This window comes from Chiloscyllium punctatum, chromosome 15 (assembly GCF_047496795.1).
Source record: "Chiloscyllium punctatum isolate Juve2018m chromosome 15, sChiPun1.3, whole genome shotgun sequence".
In the NCBI taxonomy this organism is placed as follows: Eukaryota; Metazoa; Chordata; class Chondrichthyes; order Orectolobiformes; family Hemiscylliidae; genus Chiloscyllium; species Chiloscyllium punctatum.
The window spans coordinates 10709657-10725387 of NC_092753.1; the positions used below are offsets into that span (position 1 = coordinate 10709657).

The 15731-nt window shown below is 55.2% G+C and overlaps 2 protein-coding genes across 2 annotated transcripts in view; one reads left to right on the top strand and one right to left on the bottom strand.

Moving 5' to 3' along the window:
* Positions 1 to 13909, top strand: part of LOC140485942 (protein capicua homolog) — a 45008-nt gene extending 31099 nt beyond the window's left edge. The window contains exon 6 of the mRNA XM_072584385.1: positions 13602 to 13909. Coding sequence (XP_072440486.1) covers positions 13602 to 13909 — 308 coding nt within the window. The remainder of the gene's footprint in view (positions 1 to 13601) is intronic.
* Positions 1 to 15731, bottom strand: part of cog3 (component of oligomeric golgi complex 3) — a 522289-nt gene that overhangs the window by 503151 nt on the left and 3407 nt on the right. The gene's annotated exons all lie outside the window — the stretch shown is intronic.

A 15731-nucleotide genomic window follows, 5' to 3' on the forward strand; every position in this document is an offset into this window, starting at 1 on the left:
GACACACACACACACACACACTGACACACACACACACACACACTGACACACACACACACACACACACTGACACACACACACACACACACTGACACACACACACACACACACACTGACACACACACACACACACACTGACACACACACACACACACACACTGACACACACACACACACACACTGACACACACACACACACACACTGACACACACACACACTGACACACACACACACACTGACACACACACACACACGGACACACACACACACACACACTGACACACACAGACACACACACACACACACACACACACACACACTGACACACACACACACACACACTGACACACACACACACACACACACTGACACACACACACACACACACACTGACACACACACACACACACACACTGACACACACACACACACACACTGACACACACTGACATACACACACACTGACATACACACACACACACTGGCTCAGACACACACTGACATACACACACACACACACACACACTGACATACACACACACACTGGCTCAGACACACACACTGACATACACACACACACACTGACATACACACACACTGACATACACTGACATACACACACACACTGGCTCAGACACACACACTGACATACACACACACACACTGACATACACACACACACTGACATGCACACACACACACACACACTGACATACACACACACACTGGCTCAGACACACACACTGACATACACACACACACACTGACATACACAAAGACGCACACACACACAGACTGACATACACACACACACACACTGACATACACACACACAGACTGACATACACACACACACACACTGACATACACACACACACACACACTGGCTCAGACACACACACACACTGACATACACACACACACACACACACTGGCTCAGACACACACACACACTGACATACACACACACACACTGGCTCAGACACACACACACTGACGCACACACGCACACACACACACTGACATACACACGCACACACACACTGACATACACGCGCACACACACACTGACATACACGCGCACACACACTGGCACACACGCACACACACTGACATACACACACACACACACACTGACATACACACACACACACTGGCTCAGACACACACTGACATACACACACACACTGACACACTGACATACACACACACACTGACACACACACAGACACATACACTGACACACACACAGACACATACACACACACACACAAACACACTGACATACACACACACACTGACATACACACACACACTGACATACACACACACACTGACATACACACACACAGGCTCAGACACACACACACACACACTGACATACACACACACACACTGACATACACACACACACACTGACATACACACACACACTGACACACACACACACTGACACACACACTGACATACACACACACACACACACACACACTGACATACACACACACACACACTGACATACACACACACACACACACTGACATACACACACACACACACACTGACATACACACACACACTGACATACACACACACACTGACATACACACACACACTGACATACACACACACACACTGACATACACACACACACACACTGACATACACACACACACACACACTGACATACACACACACACACACACTGACATACACACACACACACTAACATACACACACACACTGACATACACACACACACACTGGCTCAGACACACACACACACTGACATACACACACACACACACTGACATACACACACACACACAATGACATACACACACTGACATACACACACACACACACTGACATACACACACACACACAATGACATACACACACACACACTGACACACACACACACTGACATACACACACACACTGGCTCAGACACACACACACACACACTGACATACACACACACACACTGACATACACACACACACACACACACACAATGACATACACACACACACACAATGACATACACACACACACACACAATGACATACACACACACACACACACAATGACATACACACACACACACACAATGACATACACACACACACACACACAATGACATACACACACACACACTGACACACACACACACTGACATACACACACACACACACTGGCTCAGACACACACACACACTGACATACACACACACACACACTGACCTACACACACACACAGACACACTGACGCACACCAAACACACTGACATACACACACTGGCTCAGACACACACTATCGCGCACACACACACACTGACATACACACACACTGACATACACACGCACACACACTGACATACACACACACACACACACTGGCTCAGACACACACTGACGCACACACACACACACTGACATACACACACACTGACATACACACGCACACACACTGACGCACACACACACACTGGCTCAGACACACACTGACGCGCACACACACACTGACGCACACACACACACACTGACATACACACACACACACACTGACACACACACACACACTGACATACACACACACACTGACATACACACACACACACTGACACACACACACACACACACTGACACACACACACACACACACACTGACACACACACACACACACACACTGACACACACACACACACACACACACTGACACACACACACACTGACACACACACACACACTGACACACACACTGACACACACACACACACGGACACACACACACACACACTGACATACACACACACACACTGGCTCAGACACACACTGATATACACACACACACACACACTGACATACACACACACACTGGCTCAGACACACACACTGACATACACACACACACACTGACATACACACACACTGACATACACACACACACACTGGCTCAGACACACACTGACATACACACACACACACACACACTGACATACACACACACACTGGCTCAGACACACACACTGACATACACACACACACACTGACATACACACACACACACTGACATACACACACACACTGACATGCACACACACACACACACACTGACATACACACACACACTGGCTCAGACACACACACTGACATACACACACACACACTGACATACACAAAGACGCACACACACACAGACTGACATACACACACACACACACTGACATACACACACACAGACTGACATACACACACACACACACTGACATACACACACACACACACACTGGCTCAGACACACACACACACTGACATACACACACACACACACACACTGGCTCAGACACACACACACACTGACATACACACACACACACTGGCTCAGTCACACACACACTGACGCACACACGCACACACACACACTGACATACACACGCACACACACACTGACATACACGCGCACACACACACTGACATACACGCGCACACACACTGGCACACACGCACACACACTGACATACACACACACACACACACTGACATACACACACACACACACACTGACATACACACACACACACTGGCTCAGACACACACTGACATACACACACACACACACACTGACATACACACACACACTGACACACACACAGACACATACACTGACACACACACAGACACATACACACACACACACAAACACACTGACATACACACACACACTGACATACACACACACACTGACATACACACACACAGGCTCAGACACACACACACACTGACATACACACACACACACTGACATACACACACACTGACACACACACACACTGACACACACACACTGACATACACACACACACACACACACTGACATACACACACACACACACTGACATACACACACACACACACACTGACATACACACACACACACACACACTGACATACACACACACACACTAACATACACACACACACTGACATACACACACACACTGACATACACACACACACACTGACATACACACACACACACACACTGACATACACACACACACACTGACATACACACACACACACTAACATACACACACATACTGACATACACACACACACACTGGCTCAGACACACACACACACTGGCTCAGACACACACACACACTGACATACACACACACACACACTGACATACACACACACACACACAATGACATACACACACACACACACACAATGACATACACACACACACACTGACACACACACACACTGACATACACACACACACACACTGGCTCAGACACACACACACACTGACATACACACACACACACACTGACCTACACACACACACAGACACACTGACGCACACCAAACACACTGACATACACACACTGGCTCAGACACACACTATCGCGCACACACACACACTGACATACACACACACTGACATACACACGCACACACACTGACATACACACACACACACACACTGGCTCAGACACACACTGACGCACACACACACACACTGACATACACACACACTGACATACACACGCACACACACTGACGCACACACACACACTGGCTCAGACACACACTGACGCGCACACACACACTGACGCACACACACACACACACACACACTGACATACACACACACACACACACTGACATACACACACACACACACTGACATACACACACACACACACTGACATGCACACACACACACTGACATGCACACACACACACTGTCAGACACACACACACACTGGCTCAGACACACACTGACATATACACACACACACACACTGACGCACACACACACACACTGACATACACACAGACGCACACACACACACACAGACTGACATACACACCCACACACACTGACATACACACACACACACACACTGGCTCAGACACACACACACACACACACACTGACATACACACACACACTGGCTCAGACACACACACACACACGCACACACACTGACACACACACACTGACATATACACACACACACACACTGACATACACACACACACACACACTGACACACACACACACTGACACACACACACACACTGACACACACACACACACACACACACACACTGTCACACACACACTGGCTCAGACACACACACACACTGACATACACACACACACACTGACATACACACACACACACACACTGACACACACACACACTGACATACACACACACACACTGACATACACACACACACACTGACACACACACACACACACTGACACACACACACACACACTGACACACACACACACACACACACACTGGCTCAGACACACACACACACACTGGCTCAGACACACACACACACACACTGGCTCAGACACACACACACACACTGACATACACACACACACACACACACACACTGACGCACACACACACACACACTGACATACACACAGACGCACACACTGGCTCAGACACACACACACACATACACACGCACACACACACTGACACGCACACACACACTGACACACACACTGACACACACACACACACTGACATACACACACACACACACACTGGCTCAGACACACACACACACTGACATACACACACACACACTGGCTCAGACACACACACACTGACGCACACACACACACACACACACTGACATACACACAGACGCACACACTGGCTCAGACACACACACACACACATACACACGCACACACACACTGACACGCACACACACACTGACACACACACACTGACACACACACACACACTGACATACACACACACACACACTGACATACACACACACACACACACTGACATACACACACACACACTGACATACACACACACACTGACACACACACACACACACACACACACACTGACACACACACACACTGACATACACACACACACACACACACTGTCACACACTGACACACACACACACACACTGGCTCAGACACACACACACACTGACATACACACACACACACTGACATACACACACACACTGACATACACACTGACACACACACACACTGACACACACACACACACACTGACACACACACACACTGACACACACACACACTGACACACACACACACACACACACACACACACACTGACATACACACACACACACTGACATACACACACACACACACTGACACACACACACACACACACTGACATACACACACACACACACTGACACACACACACACACACACACACTGACATACACACACACACACACTGGCTCAGACACACACACACACACTGGCTCAGACACACACACACACACTGACATACACACACACACACTGACATACACACACACACACACACACTGACATACACACACACACACACACACACACACTGACGCACACACACACACTGGCATACACACACACAGACGCACACACACACAGACACACACCAAACACACTGACATACACACACACACACTGGCTCAGACACACACTGACGCGCACACACACACACTGACATACACACACACTGACATACACACGCACACACACTGACGCGCACACACACACACTGACATATACACACACTGACATATACACACACTGACATACACACGCACACACACTGACGCACACACACACACTGACATACACACACACACACTGGCTCAGACACACACTGACGCACACACACACACTGACATACACACACACACACACACACACACACACACACACACTGACATACACACACACACTGGCTCAGACACACACTGACGCACACACACACACATGCACACACACAGACATACACACACACTGGCTCAGACACACTGACGCACACACACGCACACACACACACACACTTACATACACACACACAGACATACATACACACACACATACACACACACAGACATACATACACACACGCATACACACACTGGCTCAGACACACACTGACGCACACACACACACACGCTGACATACACACACACACTGGCACGAACACACACTGGCGCGCACACACACACATACACACACACACTGGCTCAGATACACACACTGAAGCACACACACACACACACTGGCACAAACACACACTGACGCACACACACACACTGGCTCAGACACACATACTGACGCACACACACACATACACACACTGGCACAAACACACACTGACGAACACACACTGACGCACACACACACACACTGGCTCAGACACACACTGACGCACACACACACACACACACATACACACACTGGCACTAACACACACTGACGAACACACACTGACGCACACACACTGGCTCAGACACACACACTGACGCACACACACACACGTACACACACTGGCACAAACACACACTGACGCACACACAAACACTGGCACGGACACACACACTGACGCAAACACACACACTGGCACGGACACACATACACACACACTGGCTCAGACACACACTGACGCGCGCACACACACTGACACACGCTGACACACATACACACGCACACTTACACTCTGACACACACACACAGACGCGCACACTGACGCACACACACGGACACACTGACGCGCGCGCGTGCACACACACGGACACACACTGACACACACACACGGACACACACTGGCACGGACACACACATACACACACACACACACTTACACACCCACACACACACACAAACACACACACTGACACTCTCACTGACACACACACTCTTGACACATGCACGCACACTGACACACACACTCACACACACTGACAGGCACACACGCCGACTCTCACACACACACACACACTCACACAGACACACACACTCACACACATTCACACACATACTGACACACACAAACACACACACACAGACACACACACACACTGACAGACACACACACATGCTCACACACACACACACACACACACGCTGACACACACTCACATGCACCAACACACACACTGACACACACACACTAATACACACACACATGCCGACACACAGAGAAGCACACTGACACACACACACTGACACTCACACTCTCACTCACACACACTGTCACACAGACATTGACACACACACAGGCACACTGACAAATGCACAGACACTCAAACACACGCCAACACACAGGTACTCACACAGACACACACACACACACTGACACACAGACACGCATACTGACACTCACACGTACTGACACACACAGACATTGACACACACACACACACACACACACTGACACACACACTGACACACTCACACTGACACAAATACTGACATACACACACACTGACACCCACACACGCCGACACACACACTGACACTCTCACACAGGCACTGACACACTCACACAGACACTCAACACACAAGACACTCACACACACACATACACAGACACACACATACACAGACACGCACAAATACACAGACACACACACATACAGACACACATATACACATACACAGACACACACGCACACATACACACACACACACACACACATATACAGACACACACAGGCACACATTCACATACACAGACACACACACATGCCGACACACACACAGACTGACATACACACACACTAGCATACACAGACACACATACACAGACACACACACAGGCACACGCACAAACAGACACACATACACATACACGGACACACAGACACACAGACACGGACACATACACAGACACACACACACACCACACAGGCACACATACACAGACACACACATACACACACAGACACGCGCACACATACACACACACGCCGACACACACACACACACACTGACGCACACACACACATACACAGACGCACATATACACAGACGCACACACACATACACACACGCCGACACACGCACACAGACTGACAGACACGCACACACAGGCACACACCCACAGGCACACGCACACACAGGCACACACACAGGCACACACATACACAGACAGACACACACAAATATACGACACACACACAGGCAGACACACGCTCCCACAGACACACACACACACACATAGACACACATACACATACGCATACGGGCACACACACACATATACGGACACACGCACATACACAGGCACACACACAGACACACACACACACACACACAGGCACACGCACACACAGACACACATACATAGACACACACAAATACACGGACACAGACACACGCACACATACACAGACATACACAGCCTCTCGCACACGGCCTCTCGCACACGGGCTCCCACACACGGGCTCTCACACACGGCCTCTCACACACGGCCTCCCACACACGGGCTCTCACACACGGGCTCTCACACACGGGCTCTCACACACGGGCTCTCACACACGGGCTCTCACACACGGCCTCCCACACACGGGCCCTCACACACGGGCTCTCCCACACGGGCTCTCCCACACGGCCTCCCACACACGGGCTCCCACACACGGCCTCTCACACACGGCCACTCACACACGGGCTCTCACACACGGACTCTCACACACGGTCACTCACACACGGTCACTCACACACGGGCTCTCACACACGGGCTCTCACACACGACCTCTCACACACGGCCTCTCACACACGGGCTCACACACACGGCCTCCCACACACTGGCTCTCGCACACGGGCTCCCGCACACGGGCTCCCGCACACGGGCTCTCACACACGGGCTCTCACACACGACCTCTCACACACGGGCTCACACACACGGCCTCCCACACACTGGCTCTCGCACACGGGCTCCCGCACACGGGCTCCCACACACGGGCTCTCACACACGGGCTCTCACACACGGGCTCTCACACACGGGCTCTCACACACGGGCTCTCACACACGGCCTCTCACACACGGCCTCTCACACACGGGCTCCCACACACGGGCTCCCACACACGGGCTCCCACACACGGGCTCCCACACACGGCCTCTCACACACGGGCTCTCACACACGGGCTCCCACACACGGCTTCTCACACACGGGCTCTCACACACGGGCTCCCACACACGGGCTCCCACACACGGGCTCCCACACACGGCCTCTCACACACGGCCTCTCACACACGGGCTCCCACACACGGCCTCTCACACACGGGCTCCCACACACGGGCTCTCACACACGGGCTCTCACACACGGGCTCCCACACACGGGCTCCCGCGGACGGGCTCTCACGCACGGGCTCCCACACACGGGCTCCCACACACGGCCTCTCACACACGGCCTCTCACACACGGGCTCTCACACACGGGCTCTCACACACGGGCTCCCACACACGGTCACTCACACACGGCCTCCCGCACACGGGCTCTCACACACGGCCTCTCACACACGGTCACTCACACAATGCCTCCCACACACGGGCTCCCACACACGGGCTCTCACACACGGGCTCCCACACACGGTCACTCACACACGGCCTCCCGCACACGGGCTCTCACACACGGCCTCCCGCACACGGCCTCTCACACACGGTCACTCACACAATGCCTCCCACACACGGGCTCCCACACACGGGCTCCCACACACGGGCTCCCACACACGGGCTCCCACACACGGTCTCTCACACACGGGCTCCCACACACGGGCTCCCACACACGGCCTCTCACACACGGCCTCTCACACACACGGCCTCTCACACACACGGCCTCTCACACACACGGCCTCTCACACACACGGCCTCTCACACATACGGCCTCTCACACACACGGCCTCTCACACACACGGCCTCTCACACACACGGCCTCTCACACACAGGCTCTCACACACGGGCTCTCACACACGGGCTCTCACACACGGGCTCTCACACAATGCCTCCCACACATGGGCTCTCACACACGGGCTCTCACACAATGCCTCCCACACATGGGCTCTCACACACGGGCTCCCGCACACGGCCTCCCGCACACGGGCTCTCACACACGGTCACTCACACACGGCCTCCCACACACGGCCTCCCGCACACGGGCTCTCACACACGGCCTCTCACACACGGTCACTCACACACGGGCTCTCACACACGGGCTCTCACACACGGGCTCTCACACACGGCCTCCCACACACGGGCTCTCACACACGGGCTCTCACACACGGGCTCCCACACACGGGCTCCCACACACGGCCTCTCACACACGGCCTCTCACACACGGGCTCTCACACACGGGCTCTCACACACGGGCTCTCGCACACGGCCTCTCGCACACGGGCTCTCGCACACGGCCTCTCGCACACGGGCTCTCGCACACGGGCTCTCGCACACGGGCTCTCGCACACGGGCTCTCGCACACGGCCTCTCGCACACGGCCTCTCGCACACGGGCTCTCGCACACGGCCTCTCGCACACGGCCTCTCGCACACGGCCTCTCGCACACGGCCTCTCGCACACGGCCTCTCGCACACGGGCTCCCACACACGGGCTCCCACACACGGGCTCCCACACACGGGCTCTCACACACGGCCTCTCACACACGGCCTCTCACACACGGGCTCCCACACACGGCCTCTCACACACGGCCTCTCACACACGGGCCCACACACACGGGTCCCACACACGGGCTCCCACACACGGGTCCCACACACGGGCTCCCACACACGGGTCCCACACACGGGCTCCCACACACGGGCTCCCACACACGGCCTCTCACACACGGCGTCCCACACACGGGCTCCCACACACGGGCTCCCACACACGGGCTCCCACACACGGGCTCCCACACACGACCTCTCACACACGGGCCCTCACACACGGGCCCTCACACACGGGCCCTCACACACGGGCCCTCACACACGGGCCCTCACACACGGGCTCCCACACACGGGCTCTCTCACAGGAGGCCATTCAGCCCCTCCTCCTCCTCCAGCCCGGTCCACAGGAACAGGAGGCCATTCAGCCCCTCCTCCTCCAGTCTGGGACACAGGAACAGGAGGCCATTCAGCCCCTCCTCCTCCTCCAGCCCGGTCCACAGGAACAGGAGGCCATTCAGCCCCTCCTCCACCAGCCTGGTACACAGGAACAGGAGGCCATTCAGCCCCTCCTCCACCAGCCTGGTACACAGGAACAGGAGGCCATTCAGCCCCTCCACCTCCAGCCTGGGACACACGAACAGGAGGCCATTCAGCCCCTCCTCCACCAGCCTGGTACACAGGAACAGGAGGCCATTCAGTCCCTCCTCCTCCACCAGCCTGGGTACACAGGAACAGGAGGCCATTCAGCCCCTCCTCCACCACCCTGTCACCCAAGGACAGGAGGCCATTCAGCCCCTCCTCCACCACCCTGTCACCCAAGGACAGGAGGCCATTCAGCCATTGCTGTCTTCCCTTTGGTTTTGGGCTTTGGTTCAGTTGAGTGACCTGTGATGGCTGCCTGATTCTTCCTGCACCAGTCGTTGCGGAGGTGTATATGTGAAACCTCCTTGGGCTCTGTGCGTGCCCCTGTCCCCACTGTCCCATTCCCTCTCTCCCTTGCCGCGCCCCCCCCCTCCCCACCTAGCTTCGAGTTTGGTGTCTCCCCATGGTCACCCCAAAGTGCCTGTGTCCGGATCCTGGAAACATGAGTCTAATGTCTGCCTGGGAGGGAGTGACTGGATTATCTCGAATGTAGTTACAGAATCCCCATTGCTCTGACTTTAATAACTCACCATGATTTATCCCACCTCCCTCCCTGTCTCTAACTCCACCTCGCCTCTCCCTTCCCCCTCCCCTACTCTGTCTCCCTCTCTCTCTCCCTCCCTCTGCCCCCTGGCCCCTTCTTTCTCTCTCTCCCCGTCTTTCTCTTTCTCTCTCTCTTCCCCCCCCACCCCCCCACCCCCCCCCCCCCCCCCCCCGCCCCCTGGCCCCTTCTTTCTCTCACTCCCTGTCTTTCTCACTCTCGCTCGCTCTCTCCTCTCTCTCACCCCCGTCTCGCTCTCTCTGTGTCCCCCCACTCTGTCTTTCTGTCTCCCCACTCTCCATCTCTCTCTCTCCCCCCGCTCCGTCTCTCTCTCTCTCTCTCCCCCTCCCTCTGTGTCTCTCTCTCTCTCTCTCTCTCTCTCTCTCTGTCCCTCCCCTCCCTCTGTCTCTCTCTCTCCCCCTCCCCTCTGTGTCTTTCTCTCTCTCTCTCTCTCTCTCTCTGTCTCTCTCTCTCTCTCTCTGTCCCTCCCTCCCTCTGTCTCTCTCTCTCCCCCTCCCTCTGTCTCTCTCTCTCCCCCCTCCCTCTGTGTGTCTCTCTCTCTCTCTGTCCCTCCTCCCTCTGTCTCTCTCTCTCTCCCCCTCCCTCTGTGTCTCTCTCTCTCTGTCTCTCTCTCTCTCTCTCTGTCCCTCCCTCTGTCTCTCTCTCTCCCCCTCCCTCTGTGTCTCTCTCTCTCTCTCTCTCTCTCTCTGTCCTCTCCTCCTCTCTCTCTCTGTCCTCCCTCCCCTCTGTCTCTCTCTCTCCCCCTCCCTCTGTCTCTCTCTCTCCCCCTCCCTCTGTGTCTCTCTCTCTCTCTGTCCCTCCCTCCCTCTGTATCTCTCTCTCCCCCTCCCTCTCTCTCTCTCTCTCTCTCTCTCTCCTCCCCCTCCCTCCCCCCCCCCCCCCCCGGTTGGGCCCGCAGTTCCCTCTGAGGTTGGCAGCTGCAGCCGAGTGTGCCGGGGGGTTTTGTGTTCGGACACCAAGCCAGTTTCCCTCCTGCAGGCTGGCGCGGTGAGCATGCAGCTGAGTCGTCCCATCCCACAGCGGGGTGCACACCTCCGAGAAATGTACCCGCAACAGCGAGGCCTTGGTGGAGCTGGCACAGGTGAGCACCGCCAGGACCGTGTGTGGGGAGGGGGGGAGGAGGGGGCAAGGGGATCGGGGGGAATCCTGAAACCGAGGGGAGGGAGGGAGGGAACACAGCGTCAGGGCCGAGGGGCCGGTCACTGAGGACCGAGGACTGAGGGGAGGAGATGTTCCCTCACTCGGGAGGCCCCACCCCAGAGGGCACTCCATCTGTGGGTAGTTCACCTCGCTCAGGCAGAGGAGGGGGGAGAGGCCAAGGGCACTCCATCACTGGGGGGTCACCTAGGATGGGCAGCATACACTGGACAGAACAAGGGAGTGGTCTAGCCTTGACCCTACCGGGGAGGGGGGGGTGTGGGGGGTGGGGGTGGAGGGTGGGGGGAGGTGGGACAGAATGGGGTTACCGGGGGGGAAGGGGCAGAATGGGGTTACCGAGGGGTGGGGGCAGAATGGGGTTACAGGGGGGAAGGGGCAGAATGGGGTTACAGGAGGGTGGGACAGAATGGGGTTACAGGGGGGAAGGGTCAGAATGGGGATACGGGGGGAAGGGTCAGAATGGGGTTACCGGGGTGAAGGGTCAGAATGGGGTTACCAGGGGGAAGGGTCAGAATGGGGTTACCGGGGTGAAGGGTCAGAATGGGGTTACCGGGGTGAAGGGTCAGAATGGGGTTACCGAGGGGTGGGGGCAGAATGGGGTTACAGGGGGGAAGGGTCAGAATGGGGATACGGGGGGAAGGGTCAGAATGGGGTTACAGGGGGGAAGGGTCAGAATGGGGTTACAGGGGGGAAGGGTCAGAATGGGGTTACAGGAGGGTGGGACAGAATGGGGTTACAGGGGGGAAGGGTCAGAATGGGGTTACAGGAGGGTGGGACAGAATGGGGTTACAGGGGGGAAGGGTCAGAATGGGGATACGGGGGGAAGGGTCAGAATGGGGTTACCGGGGGGGGAAGGGTCAGAATGGGGTTAGTGGGGGGGAAGGGTCAGAATGGGGTTAGTGGGGGGGAAGGGTCAGAATGGGGTTAGTGGGGGGAAGGGTCAGAATGGGGTTACCGGGGGGGAAGGGTCAGAATGGGGTTACCGGGGGGGAAGGGTCAGAATGGGGTTACCGGGGGGGAAGGGTCAGAATGGGGTTAGTGGGGGGAAGGGTCAGAATGGGGTTACCGGGGGGGAAGGGTCAGAATGGGGTTACAGGGAGGAAGGGTCAGAATGGGGTTACAGGGGGGAAGGGTCAGAATGGGGTTACCGGGGGGAAGGGTCAGAATGGGGTTACCGGGGGGAAGGGTCAGAATGGGGTTAGTGGGGGGAAGGGTCAGAATGGGGTTACCGGGGGGGAAGGGTCAGAATGGGGTTACCGGGGGGAAGGGTCAGAATGGGGTTAGTGGGGGGAAGGGTCAGAATGGGGTTACCGGGGGGGAAGGGTCAGAATGGGGTTAGTGGGGGGAAGGGTCAGAATGGGGTTACCGGGGGGGAAGGGTCAGAATGGGGTTAGTGGGGGGAAGGGTCAGAATGGGGTTACCGGGGGGGAAGGGTCAGAATGGGGTTACGGGGGGAAGGGTCAGAATGGGGTTACAGGGGGGAAGGGTCAGAATGGGGTTACCGGGGGGAGAAGGGTCAGAATGGGGTTAGTGGGGGGAAGGGTCAGAATTGGGTTACGGGGGGGATGGGCAGAATGGGGTTACCGGGGGGAAGGGTCAGAATGGGGTTACTGGGGGGGGAAGGGTCAGAATGGGGTTACGGGGGGGAAGGGTCAGAATGGGGTTACCGGGGGGAAGGGTCAGAATGGTGTTAAGGGGGGGATGGGACAGAATAGGGTTACCGGGGAGAAGGAGGGGGCAGAATGGGGTTACAGGGGGGAAGGGTCAGAATGGGGTTACCGGGGGGGAAAGGGGCAGAATGGAGTTACCGGGGAGGGGGCAGAATGGGGTTACCGGGGGGTGGGGTAGAATGGGGTTACATGGGGGAAGG